The sequence below is a fragment of the Chenopodium quinoa genome, unplaced genomic scaffold (assembly GCF_001683475.1).
Source record: "Chenopodium quinoa cultivar QQ74 unplaced genomic scaffold, ASM168347v1, whole genome shotgun sequence".
Classification (NCBI taxonomy): domain Eukaryota; kingdom Viridiplantae; phylum Streptophyta; class Magnoliopsida; order Caryophyllales; family Amaranthaceae; genus Chenopodium; species Chenopodium quinoa.
The window spans coordinates 6,447,435-6,474,655 of NW_018743920.1; the positions used below are offsets into that span (position 1 = coordinate 6,447,435).

Below are 27,221 nucleotides of genomic sequence, written 5' to 3' on the forward strand. Positions count from 1 at the left end.
TGATGTGTTACTTTATTCCTGGGATCGTGGTTGCGATGTGTGTGTGGACTTAATAGGGTCTTCTCCTTTGACACAGACGGGGCTATCTGATTTTATGGACGGGTTGTGGCTGATGTGGCTCATCGGAAGCGGGTGAAGTATGCAGCTAGTTGCCAGCTGATTGGATATGGTTTCATTCCCTTCTCCTTTTCTTCGCTTGGGGAATTAGAGAAGGAGACTGTTGCGTTGCTGAAGCGGGTTCAAAGGTTCTCAACGATGCAAGACATTGGGGCTCCTGCTGCAGCTCATATCTTCATTAGGGTAGGCTTTGCTATAACTAGAGGAGTGGGGGCCCAGATTGTATCTCGGCTTCCCACTAATTTATTGTAGGTTGTATGACTTTGTCTGTTTTTGAGATAATAATAATAATAATAATAATAATAATAATAGTAGTAGTAGTAGTAGTAGTAGTAGTAGTAGTAGTAGTAGTAGTAGTAATAATAATAATAATAATAATAATAATAATAATAATAATAATAATAATAATAATTATTATTATTATTATTATTATTTTACTTATTTTTTTTATTACATATTTTCCCTTATCGATATTGCCAACAGCTAAATCTGTGACATACTGACAAATGACATACTGACATATGATCAAATCGAAAGAGTTTTCTAAACATGGTTAGCCGAGGCTAGCGCACCATACGCATTATCCGTCCTAATCTTTTCAAATACCGGACTTGTATAAAATTTGATTTCTTACTTTATAAAAATGATACGGAGTACTAATCTTGACCGAATTAATAAGTAGACCATTATGATTATTATTACTCCCTCCGCCCACAATTATCTGCAACATTTGCCATAAATGGGTGCTCTCTATTATGAGCAACAAATTTTTTTCTTTCCTTTTTCAGTAAATTTTAAAGAGTAAAAAGACCATATTACCCTTACTTTTATTTTTTAACTTTGTTTAACATTTTTTTATTACACTTACTTACCAACTAATTACTACCTTACCCCAGCCACTTCACCGCCCCTACCACCAGCCCATACGAGCCTAGAGCACCAGCACCACCGCGACAAGACCCCAAATCGTCGCGCAATTCTCCGACCATCCCCTACCCTTTACCGTCGCCACTAATCCACCACACCCAATAATTTGAGTTCGTGGAATTTGATTCCAAATCTGGGTTTTGTGGGTTTGGTGGTGGGTTTCGGTGGTCTGAGTTCGTGGGTTACGGTTGTCTGAGTTCCTGGGTTTCGTGCGTTCTTCGACTCGTGGGTTTCAATGGTGGGTTTATGTGGTTTGGGTTTGTGGGGGTTGTGTTTCGGTGGTTTGGTTTGTGAAAGATAGAACATTGTTCGTGGGGTGGTGGGTTTTGGTGGTGGTTTCGTGGGGGTTGTGTAAGTGGGGTGGTGGGTTTCGTGGGGGTTGCGTAAGTGGGGTGGTGGTTTCGCTGGTTTGGTTTGTGGGGTGGTGGGTTCGGTGGTTTGGTTTGTGGGGTGGTGGGTTTTGGTGGGGGTTGCGTAAGTGGGGTGGTGGTTTTGCTGGTTTGGTTTGTGGGGTGGTGGGTTTTTGTTTTAATTTGGGTTAATTATCCCTTCTCTCTCATCTTACTTTTCAATAATATTGTTCAAGAAGTTTTGCCTAGAGTCCGCAAAATTGTCCTTTAGTGCAGATAAGTACGGGCGGAGGGAGTACTGTATTAGTATTACCAGGAGTATTAAAAATTATACACTTCTAGAAAAACTCGAAAATGCCCATCATTGAAGAAAAAGACCAAAAGACCCTTTCTCCTTTCCTTCTTTCCTCTCACCTTGACCACCTTCTGGCGATCTCCTTCATTTTGCATTCCCCCCATCTCCCCCCTCTCTCCCTCCATCTTTCTCTGTCCTCCGTACTCTCCGCCATTAACGGCTGCTCCACCTCTTCTCTTTCTTTCTCCTCCATCAATGACTGTAATGACTCCTGCTCCCATCGACGTACGCCTTCTCCAACCTTCTTCTTCTTCTTCTTCTTCTTCTTTTTCTTCTTCTCCTTCTTCGTTTCCGTCGCTTTCAATTTTCTATCAATTTCAGAATTGTTGCTCAATTCATGCGTTTAATTCAATTCACTCGAATGTTTTCGATTTTGTTTGTTTTATTGCAAATTCAATTTTGATTGCTGTTTCGTATGTTTGTTTTAGGGCTTTTCTGCATTTTTTTTTTGATTTTTGATACTTTAATTGGACTGTTTTCGATTAGCTGATTGTTCATCGTCTCTCGAGTTGTTATTAGGGTTTTTTATTAGGGGTTTGATGTAAGTTGGATCGGATTTTTTACTCTTGATTTTTGTTGTGTTTGCAGCAAGAAGATGAGGAGATGCTTGTACCGCATTCTGATATAGCTGCTGACAATCACCAGCCTATGGAAGGTTAAATTTCAAAACTTTTTAGGATTCGTGTTTGAAATTTATCTTTTTTTCGCGTTGATTGATCTCTTTTGGGGGTTGATTTGATCTGGTTGAGTTTATAAGTATGCTAATCACATTGCTAGGGTTCTAATTGTATTGTTGCTAATTAGTTTTGTTTACGTTTTAGTCGTTGCACAAGCCGAACCTGCTAATAATCCTGAGAATCAACCGGCAGAGGATCCTCCATCCTCCAGGTTTACATGGAAGATTGAGAATTTCTCCCGTTTAAATTCCAAGAAGCACTATTCAGATGTGTTTGTCGTTGGTGGTTACAAATGGTACTAATGAGTAGCTTTGTCGTTAATCTCGTTATGTATGCTATTGGCAGAGCTTTTTGTGGGCTGTTATAAACTTACCATACAATGTTTGATGCAGGCGAGTATTAATTTTCCCTAAAGGGAACAATGTGGACTACTTGTCTATGTATCTTGACGTTGCTGATTCTCCTAGTTTGCCTTATGGGTGGAGTAGGTATGCACAATTCAGCTTAGGTGTGGTCAATCAAATCCATAACAAGTATACTGTGAGAAAAGGTAATGTCTAGTAATTAATAAATGCCTTTACCGTTTTTTTTTTCCCTTCCATGCATTTGGCTGTAATAATTACGGTATCTTTGTGGATATGTCGTTTCATCTTGTAAAAGTGGAGATTTAGTTTAAAAGTTTATGGAGCTGTAGAGTTGATTATATCAAAGGCATTGATATAAAGGGATTATGATAGATACTCATTACGTAAGATAGATACTCAATAAGTAAGTTAAGACATGAGGTGTGAGTGTTTTTTGTTAATGCTAATGTTGTAACATGCATTTGGCTGTAATAATTACGGTATCTTTGTGGATATGTCGTTTCATCTCGTAAAAGTGGAGATTTAGTTTAAAAGTTTATAGAGCTGTAGACTTGATTATATCAAAGGCATTGATATAAAGGGATTATGATAGATACTCAATAAGTAAAGACATGAGGTGTGAGTGTTTTTTGTTAATGCTAATGTTGTAACACCTATTTGGTGATTTGGGCGCTATGTCACACTTGTTGTTTGCAATGGTTAATATGTATGCATGACCTCCCAGCCTTTTATGGACTAATTTCACTAGCAAATCATGTCACGTTGGCAGTTATGAGTGCTGAAAGTAAAGTATTGTCGATTTGTAGGCAATCCAGGCATTATTTGGTAGTTTAGATCTTTTAAAGTTACTTTTTTTATTTCTTTTATATCACCCTTGTGAATTTGCAGATACGCAACACCAGTTCAATGCCCGGGAAAGTGATTGGGGATTTACATCTTTTATGCCTTTAAGTGAGTTATATGACCCCACCAGAGGATATCTTGTAAATGATACTGTTCTAGTGGAGGCTGAGGTTGCTGTTCGTAAGATTGTAGACTATTGGTCCTACGATTCGAAAAAAGAGACGGGGTTTGTTGGACTTAAGAATCAGGGAGCTACATGCTACATGAATTCTCTGCTTCAGACTCTTTATCACATTCCTTATTTCAGAAAGGTCAGTCATAACCCTAGCTAACCTATTGATTCTAGGGATACAAGTTTATTTTCCGGTAAGCTAACACTCTTTGCATTTGGTATATAGGCTGTGTATCATATGCCTACAACTGAGAATGATATGCCATCTGCAAGCATTCCTCTGGCTCTTCAGAGTTTATTTTACAAGCTCCAATACAGTGATAGCAGTGTTGCAACTAAAGAATTAACCAAATCTTTTGGATGGGATACTTATGATTCTTTCATGCAGCATGATGTCCAGGAGTTAAATAGGGTTCTATGTGAAAAGCTTGAAGACAAAATGAAGGTAGGTTTTTGAATGGAACAATCTTTCATGTTGCTCATCCGTAGAGTTTATAATTTATTAATGTTTCATTCCAGGGTACTGTTGTTGAGGGCACTATTCAGCAATTGTTTGAAGGGCATCACATGAACTATATTGAATGTGCAAATGTTGATTACAAATCTACAAGAAAGGAGTCCTTTTATGGTAAGCTCTTCTGATTAGATTTTTCTGTATTGGCGATCTCATCTGAGTGTTAGGTTTGGCCGCTCGGGGTCTTTATGTGATCTTAATTTCTTGCATATTCTGTCACAGACCTTCAGCTTGATGTCAAAGGTTGTCGTGATGTTTATGCTTCTTTTGACAAGTATGTGGAAGTTGAGCGATTGGAGGGTGATAACAAGTATCATGCCGAGCAGTATGGTTTACAGGTTAGTATTACACCATTGCATGACCCTTAAAACATCCACTTTGGTTAGTGTACCACATGAAATAAAGCAGTGGTTATAGATATCGATGTCCTATTAATTTTTCTGTTTTAATTTTTTTAAGCTAAGATCCCTTCTTTTAATAAAATCTAGTTGATTTTTAAGCATAATTTAGCTTCCTGAAGATTCTGTTTGTCAGTATTTATTACTTATTATTCGACTCTGTCAATCCCAGGATGCTAGGAAGGGTGTCTTGTTTATTGATTTCCCCCCAGTTCTTCAACTGCAGCTCAAGCGATTTGAATATGATTTTATGCGTGATACAATGGTGAAGGTTGGTCATCTCATTCCTCATTTTATATCACTTGATTTTGATACACATTTTTAGACATTTGTATATTATCATCCTGTGGAGTGTTTTACCAAAATAACAAGCGCACAAAAAGTGATGAAAAGGGGGAACACTATGCTTTAGTAGCTCTCTTTGGCCTTCTGCAGACATCTCAAGCAGTCCCTATGACATTCTGCTGTTTTTTTTTCCTTTTTCCTTTTTCCCTTTACCTTTTTCCACGTTCAAAGCTGATGTATTTTTTATGTTACAACCTTTTTCACTCTCACTCTCTACTTTTGTTGGGTTAACGGTTTTTTGGTGTGGATTATAATGCTGTTTTGTACGCTATATTCCTTCAAAATGCATCTTATCTGTATTACAGAGTTTGTATTTTCCTTTTACCCAATTATCTTGTAATATCTGTATTGCTGTACAACATTTCTAAGTCATTTGACTGCAAATCCCTAATTATTCATTGCACTCTTGTTATGCTTTTACCAAGAAATTTAGGAAATTTGCTAGGAAAAGATGAATATTTTGCCTTTTTTTGACCACCTTGCACATTTATAATTGAAGAGTTTTTTGTATCTTCAATATGATAAAACTTATTGTTTTCTTGGTCGCCTGTAGATAAATGATCGCTATGAATTTCCTCTTCAACTTGATCTGGATCGCGAGAATGGGAAATATCTATCTCCTGATGCTGATAAAAGTGTTCGTAACCTGTACACACTCCACAGGTATGTATATGCCTATGCATGTTGTACTGTCTTTCTGGGTGCTTCATGGTGAAAGTTCTGGAGCTGGTGTAGTGTGAGTTTATTGCATTAGCATATTGAATGGATAACTTTTCATATGTTAGGATTAGGTCAGGTGGCATTCAGATCTATGCTGTTTCATGTCTTAGGTTAATTTTTCTGTTTGATATTTTGTGTGTTTGTGGGAGGGGCTTTTGGGTCTCTCTATGCTTTTATCTAAGTTTCTTAATTTGACCTTAAGCTTCTTTATCTTTCATTTTCTTGATCCCTGGATTGTAGCATGTTCATGTATTGCTAGTTGTAACTATGTTGAAGCCTTGCGGTCATTTGGGGATCATCTGTCGGATTATGGGCTATACTGTTGCTTTGCTTGAAGAAAGATGACACTTCTAATATGTACATATATCGTTTTGCAGTGTTTTGGTTCACAGTGGTGGGGTGCATGGTGGACATTATTATGCCTTTATAAGGCCTGCTCTTACTGATCAGTGGTATGCGTTTTACTTTTTCTGTTGGTATAATTTTTATACGTTAGCATTTAAAGAATTGCACATTAGAGGATATGCTGTATACTATGGCTTTGTGAATATTTTAAGTAGTTACATTAAAATTTCTTGGTTTTTCTCCATTTACTATCTAACAAAATTGGATGGAGGAGGAAGATTTTGGTTGATCACTTCACGGAATAATCAAATTTGGTTCATGTACCCGACCCCACTTATGGGATTAAGGCTTTGATTGATTGACTATCTATCAAAATTCCCGTGTAGTGTGTATATGTTTAGAATGTGATTTGACTCATTTTGGCTTGGTATAGACAGTCTAGTATTGCAACTTGTATGGGTTCATAATTCTTGGAGTCATGGCTAGATCATTTCTGGACAAAGGGAATTTTTTTTACTAGCTCTGAACGTTAGTGATGCATAAATCTTGATATTTTTTTTTCATCCATTAGAAATTACATGAAGAGAAGTCATTTAATTAGCTAATTTTAAATCTGGTTTTGTTATCTTGTCACTATAAGCCTATGAGATTAAATCTGTTTGAATAGGGAGGAAATAGAGGGAGAAATACATGGCACATTAGGGATAACATTAATGTGGAACTTTTTCTGTGCATAGTTCAAAAGTTTACCATAAAAAAGTTCCAAGTTTTACAGAATAGGGTATTTGAATTTGGAAGTTGTGACTTGTTTAACTGGAGTGATAATTTTCTGGGGCAGTTGGATAGTAGTATCCTGAAGTGACATTACAAAAAGGCCAAATTTAGGGTGTGTTTGGCTGGGAAATTTTGAAAGCAATGGGATATGATACTCCCATTTCCATTAGTAGGTGTTTGGTTGGCTATGTTTTGAATTCTATTTCCCCACCTTCCTTATTGGAGCTCCCCATGAATCCTTCACATCAAGCCCCACCTCTCCTTCATGGACTTCAGTTACCCCTTTACCCTTCTCTTCACCTCTAGCTCCTTACCATCCCCATCCCTGTCCCCACCAACTAACTGCCCACCACCTCTGGACAAAAAGAGGACTAATAAGTTATGCAATAGGTTATGTAAGCTGTTTTATTTCCCAAAACCAATCAGTTTATGCTGATAATCAAGTTTATTGAGGCTGATAATCTTTCAATCAATCTCCTAACATTAATTCTGAATCATTGACATTTTGCTATCATTTAGCCAACAAGTTACTCTCCCCCTCAACTTGCAATCCTCGTTGATGTTGCCACTTTGGTACTCATTAATCGACTGCTGTTGTTTCATGATTTCTGTTTCTAATTTGGTTTAGCATAGCTGACAGTAAAGCTGTAACTGATAGACTAAGGACAGTAGTTTGGATGCCATTTTGTTCATGTTCTGTTGGTCAATGATGTATAATGCAGTGGAAGCTGCTGCTCTCACTGTCAAATTTGATACTACCCTTTATGTTGCTTACTAGGTACAAATTTGATGATGAGCGGGTTACTAAGGAAGATTTGAAGAGAGCTTTGGAGGAGCAGTATGGTGGTGAAGAGGAGGTAAACTTTATTTGGCACTGTGGGAATATTTCTTATATATCAACTTATTCTACATTGTTTTATCTTTACAGTTACCACAGACAAATCCTGGTTTTAATAACACTCCATTCAAGTTCACAAAATATTCAAATGCATATATGCTTGTTTATATACGTGAAAGTGACAAAGAGAAGATTATGTGTAACGTGGATGAGAAGGACATTGCAGAACATCTTAGGGTGAGACTTTAGTGTGGTGCTAATTTTGTGCTGTGTTTTAAGATGCAATGTTTAAAGAATTAATTTTTATTTTTCTGTATCCAGGAACGCTTGAAGAGAGAACAGGAAGAAAAAGAACATAAGAAAAAGGAGAAGGCAGAGGCGCACCTTTATACCATCATAAAGGTTACTGTTTTTCTTTCTGGAAGTAATCCTAGGTATGTATACTCTTTCCTTGTCAATGTATGTTCTGATTGTAACTGTTTATTTTTCCTAGGTTGCACGAGATGATGACTTGACCGAGCAAATAGGGAAGGATATCTATTTTGATCTTGTAGACCATGACAAAGTTAAATCTTTTCGTATTCAGAAGCAGGTGCCATTTAATGTTTTCAAGGTAATTCTTCTATATATCCTTATTTATTTGAACATACTACTGGTATGTGGATCAATCCTCATAGCTAGATCTCGTCTACTATCCTGGAAAGAGTGCAGCACTGTCTGGAGTACAAGATGAACTTGAAATAATAATACCTTTGATACATATAGTTTATGAAACTTATTTTTCTTGTGTAGTATGAACTGTTTTTGGCAGGATAATCTTAAAATTATAGTTCTCGGATCACATCACAGAAAATCTTTAGGATTGGCTGCTGTCTTTTTACGGAGAAAGTGTTTCCTATTATAAACTATTACTCCTATATCCTATATGTTCAAATTACTTGTCAAAAGGATATTCTTAATAAGTTTAACAGCGTTGCTATTGAAATTATCTTAGGAACCTGGCAGTTTTATTTTCCATCTTTTGTGGGACTACTCCTTACGTAGGCCTTATGCCACCTTTTAGATTATAGGTCTCCATGTCATCTGTTAGAATTTTTTCTTTTTGTCTTGATCAGCACAGCACTTCACTGCCCTACCAATCTGAGCACCTTTTTTTTTTGGGTCTTGATTAGGCAAGTTAATTTGCTTGATTCATACATAACCTTTGACTTTTTGTCCATCCAGGAGGAGGTTGCTAAAGAATTTGGCATCCCAGTACAATTTCAGCGATTTTGGCTGTGGGCTAAGCGCCAAAATCATACATATCGGCCAAATCGACCATTGACACCTTTGGAAGAAACCCAATCTGTATGTCTTCAGTTCCAACCCTTTGCATTACGTGTTTGGCAAGTATTTTCAGATCTTAAAAACATTTGTAGATCTTCCTTTTTTTCCGTGAATTTTGTTTATTAATGACTAAACTGAAGGGATACCTTTTTCCCAGACTGTTTTCCTTAGGATGATTTTAATGTGATAAACATTTCGCTAGTTGTTTATTCTGCAAGTATTTGGATGAATTGAAGATATCAGTGACAAGAATGCATGCTTTTTCCATTTTCCATGTGGTGGATCTCATAAAGTTATTTTTTTTGAATTTGTGTTGTAGGTTGGACAGCTAAGGGAAGTATCTAATAAGGTTCATAATGCAGAACTTAAGTTGTTCTTGGAAATAGAGCTTGGAATAGTAAGTTTCTGTCATCTTCTGTTTTCCTCTTTTTGACTTAAATTAAAATTATTTTTGTAAAAAGGAAACTGTAAGTTTTTTTGTGGCTGAAATAGCATAATTGCAGCACTAAGTAGAAACGGTTTTCTGGTAATGATTAAAGCTGTTATATCATACAGGATTTACGACCTCTTCCACCTCCTGACAAGACAAAGGATGAGATTCTATTGTTCTTTAAGCATTATGATCCTGAGAAAGAAGAGATGCGGTAAATTTAATAGTCTCTCGTGATCGTTATTGCGTGCACTGGATAATTTAGCCTGCTTTTGCTATTCAGGGAAGCAATCTAATTTATAAATGGCAGTAATGTTTTTCTTCCCTCTCATCACTTCAGTTACGTAGGAAGACTTTTTGTTAAGGCCACTGGAAAACCAGGAGAGATTTTAGGAAAGCTGAAGGAATTGGCTGGCTATGCTGTTGATGAAGAAATTGAATTATATGAGGTTAGTTGTTCATCAAAAGTTATTGTTGTTTCTTTAGTATGACATTTGTTGCAACTTGGTATACAGTATGATATCCTTGTTTTGGACAACAAATATTTGGAAATTTCTACTGTTATGCACCTACCAAGTAGCATTTTAATTCGTATATAGACTGCTTTCTACAGATGCTTAGGCATATTTTTCCTTGATTACATGCATTACTTACTGAGTGTTTTATAGCTGTGGTCACACTTTTTTCCCATATATCACTGTAATTATTAGAGTATGGCACTATGGCGTAAACTGTACAAATTGTCTGATGTTTTATGTTATGGTCTCCAGGAAATCAAGTTTGAACCAACTGTTATGTGCGAACACATTGACCGAAATCTCACATTTCGTGGTAGCCAGGTATGTCTTTTAGAAACGTTTCCAACTTTTATTTGTGACTATGATGTACATTTCCATTTATTTAAATCTTGATCTTTGTCTACCAGCTTGAAGATGGGGATATAGTCTGTTTCCAAAAATCCCTTCCAGCTGAAACCGCAGAAAAATGCCGTTACCCAGATGTTCCCTCGTTCTTAGACTATGTTCACAATCGCCAAGTACGTTTTCTTCTTGAACTTCTATTTACACAACCTTTCAGTTGCCAATTTGGAGTATCTCTCTACAAGTCTGAAATGTATATAAGTGGTGATGGGCTGACTTTTATTTTGGCTGTTATTGTGTATTCTTAACAAATATTGTCAGTTGCTATATCCTATACTATCTTTGCATGCAATTACTGGGTTTTGTAGATTAAAAAATTAAAAAAGTTAGTGTTTGCAATTCTGGGTTTTTCCTACTCACTTTCTTCCATTTTGAGCTGTCTAAAAAAGTTCAACTTGCTTCTGCTTTATTCCTTTTTTGGGAAGCCCCTTTTACTATCTGAACCCTCCTATCCCGCACTATTAACACCTTTTTTCACTCTCTCTCTCTTGTACTTTATCCACCTTGTTACACCCAACCACTTTTCTCATACCTTGTCTCTTATTTTATTTACTTTTTCCTTGCACCCACTTTCTTTTTTCATGCACTCCTAGATTTTAGAAACAAGAGTCTATAGTAAGCGAGTCTAACTTTCAGGACTGATGGGAGTATTAACAGATATTCGTGGTCAATTTTAACATAGTTTGTTCCTGAAAAGAGAAGTGGTGCAACTGAATAAACTTAGGAATTATTATATCAGACGGCTGTATATCAGTTATGAAAATTTCTAATATAGGTATCCTGCATATATCATTTGAGAGACTTAGTTTGTCCATCTAGAGCTGACATAGGAGCTGGTCCTTGGTAGGCTTCAAACATTGTAGCTATTTGTTATTCATCATCAAGATCCCAGGTGGTGGTAATCTTCTAGCATTTACACCACACTGGTAGATGCTGTGCACCTGTGCATCTCATAATCTTCTCTCCCTCACCCTCCCATGTGTTTGCTTACATTATCTTTGTTCTTACTTGAAAACATTGATTAAAGTTACTCGCATTGTATTGTCCTTGCTTATCCCCACTGTAAACACTTTATTGGATCTTTCATAATTGTCTATTTTATTATCTCCATTGCTTTGGTACTTTGAGTCAATAATGTATGTCTTGACCTTCCAAAGCTTCTCAATAGCTGTTAATGTTACTTAAGATAGCTGATTTATATGTAGATTTTTATTTAACCTGTTTATGCTGTCAATATGCTCATTTCTGTTGGATGTGTCTCTCTACCTTATCTATTTGTTTGCTTCATAGGTTGTTCATTTCAGATCACTGGAGAGACCCAAAGAAGATGATTTTTGTCTGGAGTTGTAAGTTGGCCTTCTTTTAACACTTCCGTATTCATTTATGTGTGCTTGATTAAAGGATGTTGTATGTGTGAATGGTATTATGGTATTATCCGCTCTTACTCTTTTCACTTTCTTTTATTAATGGTAGGTCAAGACATCATACATATGATGATGTAGTAGAACGAGTGGCTCGTCAGCTTGGTTTGGACGATCCATCCAAATTAAGGCTTACATCTCACAATTGTTATTCTCAGCAACCAAAGCCCCAACCTATTAAATACCGGGGTGTGGATCATTTGTCGGACATGCTGGTCCACTACAACCAGGTAATGGTTTATTTATTAAACTTTTAAGCCATGACAGATAGTGGTTATACGTTGAGTGTTTTGATTAATTGCTTTAACCTCCTATAACTTCATTTTTAAAATTTCAGACTTCTGACATACTGTACTATGAAGTTCTGGACATACCTTTGCCAGAATTACAAGGCTTAAAAACTTTGAAAGTTGCTTTCCATCATGCGACAAAAGATGAAGTGAGTTGGTTGAGATTTTTTTATACCTTTTATTTCCAGGATTTGATTTGTTCTCAAATGATTTTTTGGTTCTCCTTTTTTTTTTTTTTTTTTTTTTTTTTTTTTTTTTTTTTTTCAAGGTAACCATTCACACTATTAGACTGCCTAAACAGAGTACAGTGGGGGATGTTCTTAATGATCTGAAGACAAAGGTACAGACTTGGTTTTATGCAGTACACGTGTGTATGTTGTTATGCACCTTGTTTTTTGTGCATATCTCCGTTCTACATTCCCTCTATTGCTGACCTAAGCTCTTATTCTTGCAACTCCAATTCTTGTTATTCATTTTGCAATTGTTGATCTTTTGATTGAGACAATTGTTGTAGGAGTGTTAATATCCTTAACTTCTGACCTTTCAGCAGCCCTTATCCTATTTTATTTTATTATTTACCTTTTCTCGAGTAGGTTGAATTGTCACATCCTGATGCTGAGCTGAGGCTGCTTGAAGTATTTTATCACAAGATCTATAAGGTGCAGCTTATATCTTGTTATCCGATAGACTTATTGTTCAGTTTTAATTGTTTTAAAGTAAATAGAGTTGCCTCCATCTCTGTCCTTTGACCTTGATATAACAATCTGTATGTATCTAGTTAAACAAATATTTATTTTGCTTCTTTATTATTGCAGATTTTCCCTCCTAATGAAAAAATTGAGAATATAAATGATCAGTACTGGACTTTACGAGCAGAAGAGGTCAGTGTTTCCTTATACTCTTCCGCTCAAAATATTTGGTTACTTGACTTCTGTGGTTAACGCTATTAACTTAAATAATATTAATGTTGCCAAATTGCCTTCTATGGTAAAGCATGTAATGATATCTAGACATACCTTTTTAAATTAATCTTGACATTGTTTGTTCATCTCTTTGTTTTGTAGATTCCTGAAGAAGAGAAGAACCTGGGTCCTCATGATCGACTAATTCATGTGTACCATTTCACTAAAGAGACAGCGCAGAACCAAATGGTAGCTAACTTGCATTTATAAACTGTGCTTTCAAAATCTCTCCTTCCAACCTCTTTCAACCTCTTTCTGTTTGTCCCTAGTGATAACCTTTTGAGTTTTGGACTTATGTATGATATTGGATCTTTGAATACATCCTGATTAACTTTTCCCTTGACAGCAAATACAGAACTTTGGTGAGCCTTTTTTCTTGGTCATTCATGAAGGAGAAACTTTGTCTGAAGTCAAGGTGAGAATACAAAAGAAATTGCAAGTTCCAGATGAAGAATTCTCCAAGGTATGCTGATTTCATATGATACTGCATTTCATGGTTATCTGTTCAAGTTGAAAGTCAGTCTGTTTTTATGGCGCTGATGAAATCATCTTGTTCTTTGCTCTATTTCCCCAGTGGAAGTTCGCATTTCTTTCATTAGGGCGTCCAGAATACCTCCAGGACACTGATGTTGTGTCCAGTCGTTTTCAGGTTCTTTTTTATGCTCTTTTATGTTTGTTCTATTATCTGCTTACTATGCATTTTTTTTGTAGTTGATTTTTATTATTGAATTAGTCCTTCTGTCTCTGCCATTCAGAGAAGAGATGTTTATGGTGCGTGGGAACAGTACCTTGGATTAGAACATGCTGACACAGCTCCTAAAAGAACTTACACAGCAAATCAGGTAAAAGTGTTTTATTTACTGGTTTGTCTTGTCAGCATACCATGCCTAAAATTTATTTAGTCTAGATTGATATGTCATTTGAACAATGAGGTCTATTAAGTAATCTAATTTCATGTATTGCATGATTAAAGTTGATCTGTGCCACCGACTGTTAGTTTGAAAGATTTGGTTCTATTTTTAACATGATAATGAACTGGATTTAACTATGATATGTTGCAAAACTGAACTGAATTTAACTATATATATCACAAAACTGAACTGGATTCAACTATGATATATCACAAAACTGAACTGGATTCAACTATGATATATCACAAAACTGAACTGGATTCAACTATGAATACAGTTATATCAGTATTAACACTGCTGAATCATTTAGCATACATTGTTCTTGATGCACTTAGTGCTGAAAAAATTTGGAAGTGTTATTCAATTACTTTTTGTGGTTGCAAATTGCAGAACCGTCATACATTCGAGAAGCCTGTAAAAATCTACAATTAGGGTGATTTTGGGATATAATTATATTTGCATGGCGGACTCTCGCATCCTTTAGGGGTACTCCGTTGCTGTGTTAGTTGTCGTCATGGTTCATTGGTCCAGAGCAAAGCAGCACCTAGCATATCAGATGCCCTGGTCAGTATGGGTGTCGGCGAGGATTTAGAATGGATTTTGTTAGCTGTATAATTCTTTCTTGTAGTGTGTATGTGGAAGATCTTTTTCTGATGCCGGTATTTAATTTTTCTTGTCGACCACAAGTCTGCAACCCTCGTCAAGCTTTTCAGGTCTTCCATTTTTACTTATGGAGTTGGTTTCAATGGCTGTAATGTTTGTTCCTCCGTACCCAGCGACAGTTGTAAGTTTAAAAAAACGGTACATAGATGAGATTTTGGCTTTAGGGATGTGTACACAGCATAGTTGGGGTGCCCGCCATTTTTTTTCGTTTGCTCACCTCTCCTGTTTATTTAGGCACATGTCTAGTTTTGGGGGTTTCGGACTGGTAATTGTTTGTTTGTTATTTATGCAGCTCCCCCGCTCTCTTTTTCTTTTCTTTCTTCTTTCTTCTTTCTTCTATTTATTTTTTTTTAATTTTTTTTTAGTTTTTTATCTGGTCTTTTTCCCTGTAAAAGAAGTTTGTCAAGTACAGGCTTGACAAGTCTAAATGAGTAAAGATTTTAACAGCTTCATTTATGTGTAATGGTAATACCTGAGTTGATCGGAACATTATGGAGCATATTTATTGGAGATGTTCCACGCCCAATTATACATGACAATTATCCAGAAGTGCTTATGTAGCTTATTGCCATCTTTGATTGCAAATCTGCATGAGTTATCTGGTGAAAATGTTTTTATGCACAAAGTATATGTACAGATGTCCTCAAAATCGCATCTCTTTTATAAAATATCTACAGTGATTTAAATGGTGACTTGTTTTAATCTAACGATAAACATCACAAGTAATTGTTCAATTCAAAGAGACACGTTTCCCATTTCAGGCCTTGTTAATTCGTTATAGTTCTGCTATCAACAAGGGTGGGTTGGGATGCTATAGAAAAAAAATTTATAAAACAAATATGGTTTAGGTTGTAACTCATAAGTAAAATTGGGGGTGTTAATGAGCTTAGCCGGCGAAAACAACTCGAGCTTGGCACCAAATTTTTACAAACCAAGACACGGCTCGAAAGCTCGCAAACTAGATCGTTTTTTTTCTTTCTTTAACATCATAATCTTAAATATTGGTAGAATATTCTTAATAATTTTAAGAAGAATAAATAAACTTAATTATAATATATTATATTTTAAAAATAGGCATTATATTGTTATGATTTTTGAACCTAAGTCGAGTTTTATTGTAACTTAAACTTGATAATTTAACCTCGAAAAAGCTCGAGATTCGGCTTGAACTCGAGCAATGGTGTAACGAGTCAAGCCTGAGCAACCCAAGTTCGGTTTCAGCTCGGCTCGGCTAGACTTGTGGTTATAATATGCAAAAGGGGAAAAAAATTGTGGGTTAATATAAATTTTTTGGTAACATTTTTCTCCAAGTATTTTTGGATAATTTATTGGTTATGTGTGGGGTGGCAAAAGATGACCTGACTTGAACTTAAATCGAAGATAGTATATTTTGGTTGAGTTTTTTTGGCCTGATTTATTAAATGGCTCAACATGAACGCAACAAGATTTTTTTTTTTTTTTTTTTTTTTTTTTTTTTTTTGTTGTTGTTGTTTCAACATGAAGTTAAATAGGTAGGTTTGAGAGGGTTAGAATTAGGTTCGGTAATAAGGGTAATCTAACTAGTGTCTATTTGCCGCTGTACGGCTACACACTAACAATAAGTTTTGTAGAATGCGGGCTTACATTAATTTTATTATAAGACTGTTAATTTAAGGGTAATTTTAACAATTTTTATGGGAACTTTAGTATCCTTTAAGGGTAACTTTTTATTTGTAATGGGTTTGATTGTATTTTAATATGTAAATTTCTAATGAATTTATGATATGAAAGCTAATATGATTGATCTAATATATTATAAGTGTTTTTTAAGGGTAAAATTATGTAATGATAGCTTTTATAGTATACAAGGACATCTTTAAATACTTTTGGCGTAACTTTAACCAATTTTACAATAATAACTTAATAAAAGTTCATCTTAATCAAGAATTTGTGATATAATAGGCTAAGTGGCTAATTATACCATTTTTAAAATTATTTCATTCCAAACACCCATTGAAAATTATCCCAGTATTACTAACTTCATAATTGGTTACCCGTTTTTCAGCCTTATTTTTTTTCTCTTTCTGCCTTCATTTTGTTGCGAGAAAAAATGGAAAAATTAGTTTGTGAATGCTTTTTAATAAATTGTATACCTCCGTTACTTTTTAGATGCAACAAAGAAATATTTTATATCTCACAAATAATACTCCTTTGTTGCATCTAAAAAGTAACGGAGGTCGTAACAAAGATTTCGTCCATAATATTATATTTGGTTTCGTCCCTAAATAAGATTAATGTACTCATTATCTCCCACCATGACAACATAAGATGTAATTAGGATTTTTTTTCCCAGGAATAACATGTAAGTAGAATTCATACTTGTACTCAACAAAACTAACCGAGGTAGGAAATTAAAATAAGGTAAAAAATCCCTTAAAAGAAAATAGTACTCCCTTCGTGTTTAAATAACTGAAACGTTTTCCTTTGGCTGCCATGTTTAAATAAATAAAACGTTTCCTTTTCTATTATCTTCTTTTTATTTTTTAATAATATTACCTCTACTTTTTAATAATATTCTAACTTTCTTTTCAAACTTATATCCCACTACGTATTATTTTAATAAATTCAACGAACTTTCCTAAACCTTCGTAAAAGTCAAAATGTTTCAATTATTTAAATACGGAGAGAGTAGTAAAGACATTTTAAGCTGGTTTTTCTTTAATGATAAATAAATTTCGAAAAACTAAAATAGCACACAATTCTTACAACAGTTTGGGAGGAAAAAGAAAAATGACAAACATAAACTCTATGGAAAATTTGTCAATTACTTTTTTTTTTTGTTTTTTTATAACCCCCTATAAACCCCCTTTTTTTGTTGTAATTTGCATTCTCCACTTGACTCCACTTGTTTTTAACTAAAAACTAATTTTAAAAATATTTATAAAAAGAAGAAATGAATTATTTAGTATGAGAATAATAATATACAAATTTTAAGTAATGTATCAATACACATAATTATATGACTTACCTATGTGCAATATAATATTTACGTTGTTATACATAATTTGTTATTTTATAAATAATTTCATATAATTTGTTAATGCATAAATGATTTTAATATCATTTATTTTAATTAATTTTATTTCAACAATAATATCGATAGATACACAAGCTTAAATTTGGTATATATATTATATAAATATATTAGAGTTACTGTATTAATTATGTAAACCTAAAAAACATATTTTTATACTTAAGTAATGATTTACAAAACAAAATTGTACTCATAATTATTTTCATAGCAAATGTTTCTCATTGAATTATATGGTGTTTTGTAAATCATTGAAAAACACATTTAAATATATATTTTTAATGATTTATATCAATAAAATTATTTTATTTGATTTAAAGTTAATTTTAATATTTTGAATCCAATTAAATATGTTAGATTCGTCATTCGCTATTTTCACTATTCACGTCGAAGGTGATTTCGAAGGTTATTATTTGGATATGTGTTTGTTTGCAGCTAAAAACAATGATTACTTGTATGCAATTAAAGATGGCGACGGTAAATGGAAAGAAACTCGAGTTGAAGGTGCAACTGTGCTATCTCATACTCTTAGAGGCTCTTATCTGGACCTGCTCAGGGCTATAGTGTTATCCCAAATCAAGTTTGGATTCAAAGCTTTAATTCGAGTACTTATTGGTTTGCAATGTAATATTAATGTCAAATCAAACTTTTTGTGCGTGGTGGAAAACGTGTTCGAGCCTTCACATTACATTGCCATACAAAATGCGAGCAAAGAATTATTGTCTAAGATAGAGATAGATAATAGGGATTTCAACTATAATGCCAGACGTTTAGCAAATGGTTGGGGTAATTTTAGTAAGGTTATGTTCAAATATCGGAGAAATAATGTTTGGAAGTTTGCTTGAAGTAATTGCAATGGTGATGATAATGATGGCGATAATGTAAAAGTTGAGGAAACAAATCCAGTGTGGCCACGTCAAAAGAGACCAAATGATTTTGATGTTGTTGAGGAAACTAATCTAGAGTTAAAGCATAAAGTGAGATTAGAGATGGTGCCAATGATTATCGAACTACTGAATTTGAAGGAGATGGACATTGATAATTGAGATGTCTTCTTGGATATGGCAATTCAATTTGTAAAGTTGAAAATTCTATTTAGAATTTATTGAGCCGTGAACTTGTTTACTTAAAAGGCATAGTTAGATAGAGATGGACATTGATTGTATGCTTAGTCATGAGGTTAGTATGTTTTGTTGATGCTAATGTTGTAACACATATGTTGTGATTGGGAGCTATGTCATATGTTTGTTTCAGGTTGAATGATGCCGCATATGCATGAACTCATCCCCCTAGCCTTTCAACTATGTATATGGCTTAATTTTAAGGACTACTTTGCCTTGCCAAATCATGTGAATCATGTCATATTAGCAGTTATGAATGCTAAAAGAATAAGTATTGGCAATGTGTTGGCAATTAGGTCTTATTTGGCTATCTAGTTCTCTTAGTGTTGGTTGTCAAGGGGTCGAGTTGGCTCATTGGAAATGAGAATGTCCGATTGTTGGGAGATAAATGGGTTTCCCTGGAAACAGAATTAAATCCTCGCCACCTCAATCTGATCTAAGAAAGGCTATTGTTGATGGCTGGATTGATACCATTGAACGAACATGGAGGGTGTAGGAACTAAGGGAATTTCCCTCTGACGTTGAGGTGGCTGCTATCGCTAAGGTGAGAATCCCGAACAGCGATCAAGAGGATATTTTGCAATGGAAACACTCGAAAAATGAAATTTGTCCCCATTACTCGCCATAAGAAATGGGTCGTCGTAAGGGCAAGATAAAGACAAGACCAAACAAACACACAATCAGCAATGCTGAATACATAAGCGTAAACGAAACACACTAACATGCACTCAACCTATCAACATTCAACTTACTCGTAGCTCAGAATTCAACATACGCCCAACAACACAATTCACAAGAGACCATTCATCATTAATTTATATTGATTACGCATCGATCGGGTTTTCCCCCAAACCTGCCCCATTAAAGGAGTACTAACATGGTAGCTAATCGTGCTGAATAAAATAAACCACCCGAAAGTGACTGAATTTTGCGCATAATAAAAGGAAAATACAGCATCCTTTACTCCCAGTAGAAAGTTATAGTCAAATATAAAGTCACATAACCTTCTTATACTGGCTCATGTCACAAGATGTAAATTGTAAGACCTCATCGATCAGCTAGTCTGCTGCCATCTTTACACTTAAGATCCGCACACATCTGAAGGGGGGAATTCGAATAAGCTGTCACAGCAACCATGGATCTTGACAGCTCGATAAAAGATCTAGACTTGACTTGTACACATTCATCTTATGACAATTTTAAAAGTGTACTTGAAATACGCGTATTGTCTCCATAGGAGACACTCCCAGGAAAATTGGCATGTGCAGCAACAGTTACATAAAATCAACACCATCGTCATCATTTTCATATCTAGAACTATCATAATCAGCATAATCAATCCCAGTAACATTATCGTCAGTACTCTTATTAGAGTCTAATAACATATCATAATTATCGTCTTTGCTGAAAATAACCACATCCACACAAGCTGTCACCGCATAAGGGAAAGTGGCATAATGCACGGTCACAAACCCGGCCTCACCTACAACAATTTCAGCCCCATGTTCTGTGAAAAAGGTTTCTTTGTAGTTAAAGCTCAACTTTCCTGCAGCAATGACAACATCACTTCGAGCCCTATCCCTTAGATCCACCTCCATAGTGACATATTCATAGGGTATGATGATACGACCATCCTTACTTAAGTCCAGTTAATGACAAATAACGAGTGTAGCCAGCAGCCCTATTCGGCTCAATAAACTCAGGGTTGTCGCGTTTGCGGTTGTAAAGATCAAACACATGACCTAATCCATTAGTGGCCTTAATAGTGCCATAGATTTCACAACAATCACAATCATCAAAATTCATACGAGGGAGACTGGTATTTACACTGACAGAGAACAACTCGAGTAAGGGTGTCGTTGTAACAGCATGATTAAGAACCTCATTATCCCCCTCATAAAACATATTATCCCATATATGAGTAAATTTTTTACCTGTTTTGTTATCGAGGTCCATATCTGTGGTAACAAAAAAAAAAGTTAATAATAACTATATTTTCATAGTTCCATCCAAGAACATCACTGATGCAGGGAAAAAGGTAAATTGCTCATAATTCTATAGAATAGGTCTTGACATGTCATTGCTCATGTGGCGCCAACTTTATCAAATGAAGGATGACACATGGCAATACCATTTTATTCCATTGAGTTTTAATAATATTATAGATGAACTCATTTGACTTAAATGAGAAAAAAAACGTATTACTAAGGGTTTGTTTTGGCATTGTTGTGGTTTTCTGTTTTTTGGTTTTTTTTTTTTTTTTTCAAAATCATGATATATGACATATAATAATTAACCAAAAACTAGTTAAACTTATTAAAATCATGATAATTTTGAAAACTAACAACAGAAAAGTGGAAACAGTACACTTTTTTTCCTGTTTCTTGTTTTTGGTTTTTTGTTTTTCAAAATCATGTGATATATGACATATAATTAACCAAAAACTACTTAAACTTCAATGCATGACCTATGCACCTGGTTAAATAAAAAAAAAGGCGGAAAGAACATTTAGCTGTTTGAAAAAGAACATGTAGATTTTTGAAAAAGAACATGTTTGTGTAAAACAAAGAACATGCATTATTAAAGAACATAAAGACATTACAAAAAAACGTGATAAAAACTTTATTAAAATTTTATGAAAAATTACACATTAACGGGAAAAAAAAAAAACTTTACCAAAGATGTCATTTCCCCAAAAATTGTTTTTTCTCTCTCTAAAATATTTTCAACTAAGAAAAAACGAAGATTTCATTTTCAAATTAAATTTCAAAATTCAAAATAACATACATATGTTAAAAGAGCATAAAATATAATGCAAAGAACATATAATTCATACCCGAAGAACACACTGATCAAATTCAAAGAACATACGCCAATAAAAAATAATGATATATGATAATTCAAAAAAGAATTTGTGCGTCACTCGTTACCTCAAAGAAAATACGAGCCAAATTCAAAGAACATACTTTGTATTATTGAAACCCAAAAATGTTTTAAAAATGTTTTAAAAATGGAAAATGTCCATTAAGGATAATTATTTAAAACTGAAAGCAGTTTAAAGGGAATAATTCCCTATAATTTCGCCCATATTTTTTTTTAGTATTTTCCACTAATTTTTTTTTTAATTTTTCACTAATTTAATGCTAATTAGTTATGCCACATCACCAGGTTCACTATGAGCATGGTGCACCCTGGTGTATTATACAATTTTCACTTAAACTTATTAAAATCATGATAATTTTGAAAACTGACAATAGAAAAGTGAAAACACCTTTTTCCTGTTTCCTATTTTTGATTTTTTGTTTTCAAAAAAACTAAAAATATAAAACAAAAAACAATGCCTAACAAACCCTAAAAGTTAGAGTAATATAAAAATATAGCTTTGTTCATTTCTATTAGGAAAATTTGCAAGAAACTTTCTTTTAAATATAAGTTTTTTCGAAAAAGTACCTTATAATTTTATTTTTTCAAAGACTACCAGTTTTAAATTTTTTTTTGCAAAATACTACCACTCTTAATTTTCCGACCATTGATTAAGCTTTTCGGTGTTGACTTGCACGTGATATACAAATATATACTTCCTCCGTTCATTTTCACTTGACTTGTTTCTTTTATCACGCTTGTCGATGCATAACTTTAACCGTCAATAACTATATTTCTCTATGGGTATAATCATGCTAATTACTCATTTAGGCTCACAAGATCATGATGACCCTGATAATCGAGGTTAGAATTTTCTGTTAGCGGAAAATAATTAACTACATTGTACTAAATAGTTAGTCGCAATAATTGGGGGTAGTTTTTATGAATTTTGATTGTGAAATGTTGGAAATTTAATATGTTAGTGTACTGTAGTCGCACAACCAAAGTTTTTGTTGGATTAAAACCCCAATCTTCAAGCAAGACGTATAATTTGGAATTTTTTTTTTTTTGCTTTCGTTGTGAAATTTATCTTGGTGTTGATAGAATCCTAATTTTTTGTCTACGAGGTGAATAAGGTAGAGAAGTAATTCTCCATTAGCTTGAAGCTTTCTTTCCTCCATTGAAGTAGCTTCTGAGGTATGCTGATACTTTTTTCTTAAAACCATCGAGTATCAATTTTTTCAATTGGGTTTATGGTTAATTTAATTGTCAAGTTAGTCAACGTTTGGTTCTTTATCTCTCTATTTTTTAAAAAAAAAATTGTTTGCTTTCAAGAATTCATTTGATTTTTGGTTTAAATAATGGGCTAAGGGCTCATTAAATTGCATATTCCTTAATATTCTTTTATAGTCATTTGTTTGTAGTTGCTGTAATTTCAAGGTGTTTTTTCCTGCTAAGAACAAGTTTTACATAATGAGCAGATTGAGCTCCGTAACGCAAGTTTATGGCTATGTTTTTTAAACGAGAAAAGCGCTTCGTATAAATTTATTTTTTTCTGGGTTTTAATTTTTGGTGATTGTTTTACCGTTGTTGGTGCTAAATTATGATTCTGGATGTGATTTCTGGGATGAGATTTTGATTTATGTGCAGGTTATTGGATTTGTATATTAAATCCGACCAGCTTTAACACGGCCGTGCCCTTGTGTGATTCATTTTACATGCTTGCCATTTTAGCTCTTTCCCCATTTGTCTTCCTTGTCACTTCCTCCTGTCCTTGCTTTCTCGAATTTGCTCGCTATCACTCACTTTTTCTTGCTTTCCTTTTTTCCCTCGATCATTTTCCTCAAGGGTTTCATTCAGAAGGCAGGCTGATTTTCCCCAAGGCTTTCATTCAGAAGGCAGACTGATTTTATTGGTGTGGTAGCATAATCGTTTGTTGGATTGTGCGTTATTGTGTTGTATCCCGTGCTCCGTTGTGGCTCTGGTGGCGGTGGCGTGGTCAGGTTATTATATCAACACTAAAGGTAAAAGCTGACAATAATCATCGTCTTTGCTGGAAAAAATACATCCACAGAAGGTCACAGCATAAGGGAAAGTGGCATAATGCACGGTCACAAACCCGGCCTCACCTACAACAATTTTAGCCCCGTTCTTTGTGTAAAACGAGTGTAGCCAGCCCTATTTGGCTCAATAAACTTAGGGTTGTCGCATTTGCGGTTGTAAAGATCAAACACATGACCTAATCCATTAGTGGCCTTAATAGTGCCATAGATTTCATCACAACAATCACAATCATCTAAAAACATACCAAGGAGACTGGTATCTACGCTAACGAAGAACACCTCAAGTAGGGTTGTCGTTGTAACAGCAGGATTAGAAACCTCAGTTTCCTCATCAAACATATTATGCCGTATAGATTTTTTACTTGTTTTGTTATCAAGGTCCATATCTGTACATAAAATGTTATCGAATATATTAAGCCAAAAATTAGTTTGATATGAATTACAAGGTATTAATTAAACAATCGAAATTCATAACAATCAGATTTCATAATCCAATTAACATTAAAGGGTTGTATAATTAAAAGTCTGCAACTAACACATTAGCGACCAAAAAATATGCATATTTATCAAAGTAGGCTAGAAAAACCACGTTAAATTGTCTCGCTTAAAAATATACAAAGTAAAACAGGAAAATTCTACCAATGAAATCGTTTGGCATAATCTTTTAGTTCAACTATCCACGTTTGAAGGACCCTTAACTTACTATACTTAATTAAATTTACGAAAGTGTGGAATTAAAACCTACATTGTGAAATTGATATTCAATAATTAAAGTAGTAATTTTCTTACCTCAAAAACTGCTTTAATGGAGGAGAGAAAGCTCTTCAATGAAAAACTCTGTAAGCTTCAATGGAGAGGAAAGAGAGTTAGAGGGGGAGGCGTGAAAATCTCCAAAGGGCAAAATACGCTTATTAAAAAAAATCACTTGTAAAATTACAAACATGCAACCTAATTTGTTATTTCTTGTGAACTAACATAGGGTTTCACTTTTCTTTTATAAAAAATAAAAAAAAAAGGTTTCACTTTGAGCAATATTTATTATATTTTGAGTGTTACCAAACATATACATTATTTTTCCTAAAAAAAATAAATTTATGTCACTGCCTTGTTTCAGAGGTAGTTTTCGTTTACGTTATTTTTAATACGTAAAACGAGACACTTACGTTAATCTTAAGGAATAAAATAATCTCTAAAATTGTAACATAACATTTTTCGATACGCAAATCAAGGAAAAAAAATTGGGTGGTAATTAACAAGTTAGTGTAGCTGTGTAGTACTACTTTTGAACTGCAATTTGCAATTTTTTTTATTTTAAAATAACTGCAATTTGCAAAATATGTACCTTAAATAGCTGTAATTGATAAATTTTCAAATTAAAAAAATAAAAAATAAGCTTGTACGTGACTACGTGTACCGGTGTACGTCTACAAAATTTCATGCCTCCTTTAATTTTGGGACGTTTTTCCAAAGTGAGCCAATTTTGGCAAATATTAACCAAAATGGTTATGTGGCAAAAGTATTTACCAAACTAAGCTTCCAGGCTAAAATGATGTCTCGGTCAGCGTTTTATGCCTGGGTTTTTTTTAAAAAAAAAATCAACCTAAAAACGTTGTCTGGGACAGCGTCTTTATTGTTGACCTTTTTTTAAAAAAAATTTGTAATTGCCTTTTATTTATAAAAATGTTTTTGAAAAACAAAAACAGTTATACCAAAGACGCTGTCCCAGACAGCGCTTTATGTACAAACTTCCTTGTACCTAAAACGCTGTCTCAGACAGCGTCTTATTTTCAACCTTAAACGCTGTCTGGGACAGCGTTTCTCTGCTGGTGTGCAAAACAGCAGCAGAATCAGCCTTTTGCCACTGATCTGCCACTTTCTTCTGCCCCCACCCACTACCCCCTGCCATGATTCTTGCCACCACAATCCACCAACAACCCCCACCATCGACCACCATCTGCCACCACTTTTGACCTCCAACAACACTTCAACCAGCTCCACCACCAACCCCAACCATTCAACAACCGTCGATAACCACCCACCACAACCAACAACACTAAAACCACCATGAACAACCACATTAACCACCACGGGCCATCCTTTCTTCCCCATTTTCGACTATGGATTCCAAATGTCTGTTGTTTAATGTACATTAGCCCTGAAGGATCTATTTTAACTGACATAAATCCGATTTGGATAAATAAGCAAACAAAACTTCAAAACACAAACAGATTCATTCAACCAGCATGTCTTATATTGATAATGCAATCGTTATATACAACATTCCAGGAAAAAGGACAAAACAATGATACAATACGTTCATTACTCATCAATTTGGTGTAACCCTTCCCTAGCCTCACTGTCGTCCCTTCATCTTGGACGACGCCGAGTGTAATGGTGAATGATGGTGAATGGGTTCCGGCGCGGGGGGGGAGTGAGCTGGCTGGACGATGCGTCCTCCTGGGTTCTGAAGGGTGCAGAATTGTGGAAGATGTACTCCTTTGCCTCTGTGTGCGACGTAGGATCACCTCCACTGCTACTCTGGCCGGGGTCGAACCGCGAATGGATGGAGTGACCATCATCACCGTCCCGCTGTTGGATGAGATGACCGTGACCATGTCTGCGTAAGGAAGTCGCGGACATATCTCGCATCCGCTGGACCTGGGCTCTGGTGGGTCCGTCTGTAAGGGCGAGGGATAGTGCATCATACATCGCCACCATATCCGCCGCCTGTAGTAATCATCGATCAGTCAAGTACATGATATTTAAAAAAGTTAAAAAATGAGGATCATAAGTATAGTAAAAGAAACTCACATATCCGCTAATGACGTCATGTGCCGGGTGGTAATGGGTGGACGGTGGTGTGTAGCTGGGGTTGATGAAACGGCGTGTGATAAGCCTGTACCACACCATGTACGGATCGTCATGATCCATAACGCCCTGCATGGGATAACCCTGAACGACATGACCCAACCGCTGCTCCCATAGCTGAAGATACTGCCAATGCTCCAGTGCCCAGTTTGTCTCCGTCTTTCCCCGACGGTCAATGTCGTGAAGGCGCACGACAGTGTCACAGTTCTGGGGAATAGGCTGCTGCAGTCCGAACTGTCGCATGACGCGGTCAGGTAGGTGACTCTCCACAACCTCGAAACAGATCAGGGGGACCCGGGCACGCCACTCTCCCTGATGCTCCAGTAGATGTGCAGGCATGACATCTATCAACTCCGGTACATACGGATCCCATATGATCTGCAATAACACATCCTAAATAAGTTAGTCCACAATCAGTATACACAGTACCTAAATGATTACAAATGTCTTCAGAGTTTGTACCTGATCCTCAGTGAGTCGATCAAGGGCGTCTCGGTAGTATGGGAGACCCGTCGCCGCATGTGCCTGTGTGAGTCTGGGGACCATCCACCTGGGGCAACAAATTTGGTAAGTA

General features: G+C 35.2%; 1 protein-coding gene across 1 annotated transcript; it reads left to right on the top strand.

Annotated features, from left to right (window-relative positions):
* The first annotated feature begins 1,781 nt into the window (after positions 1-1,781).
* LOC110688200 (ubiquitin carboxyl-terminal hydrolase 12) lies at positions 1,782-15,150 on the top strand. Its single transcript, XM_021864914.1, has 32 exons — positions 1,782-1,974; positions 2,338-2,404; positions 2,571-2,721; positions 2,819-2,976; positions 3,680-3,945; positions 4,033-4,251; positions 4,326-4,434; positions 4,543-4,658; positions 4,891-4,989; positions 5,617-5,726; positions 6,161-6,235; positions 7,681-7,759; positions 7,831-7,977; positions 8,062-8,142; positions 8,234-8,353; positions 8,965-9,087; positions 9,386-9,463; positions 9,622-9,710; positions 9,837-9,945; positions 10,267-10,335; positions 10,422-10,532; positions 11,707-11,762; positions 11,890-12,067; positions 12,175-12,276; positions 12,396-12,467; positions 12,721-12,786; positions 12,943-13,008; positions 13,192-13,278; positions 13,436-13,552; positions 13,664-13,738; positions 13,845-13,931; positions 14,391-15,150. The coding sequence occupies exons 1-32, from the start codon at positions 1,945-1,947 to the stop codon at positions 14,430-14,432; spliced, it is 3,354 nt and encodes a 1,117-aa protein (XP_021720606.1). The 5' UTR covers positions 1,782-1,944; the 3' UTR covers positions 14,433-15,150.
* The last annotated feature ends 12,071 nt before the right edge of the window (positions 15,151-27,221 follow it).

What these genes read in the sequence shown, in the direction of transcription:
- LOC110688200 (XM_021864914.1), top strand. Translation starts at nt 1,945, where the DNA reads ATGACTGTAATGACTCCTGCTCCCATCGAC. An exon ending in CTTTGGAAGAAACCCAATCT is followed by an intron (nt 9,088 to 9,385) that starts GTATGTCTTCAG and finishes TTTGTGTTGTAG; the next exon opens with GTTGGACAGCTAAGGGAAGT. An exon ending in AAGAAATTGAATTATATGAG is followed by an intron (nt 9,946 to 10,266) that starts GTTAGTTGTTCA and finishes TATGGTCTCCAG; the next exon opens with GAAATCAAGTTTGAACCAAC.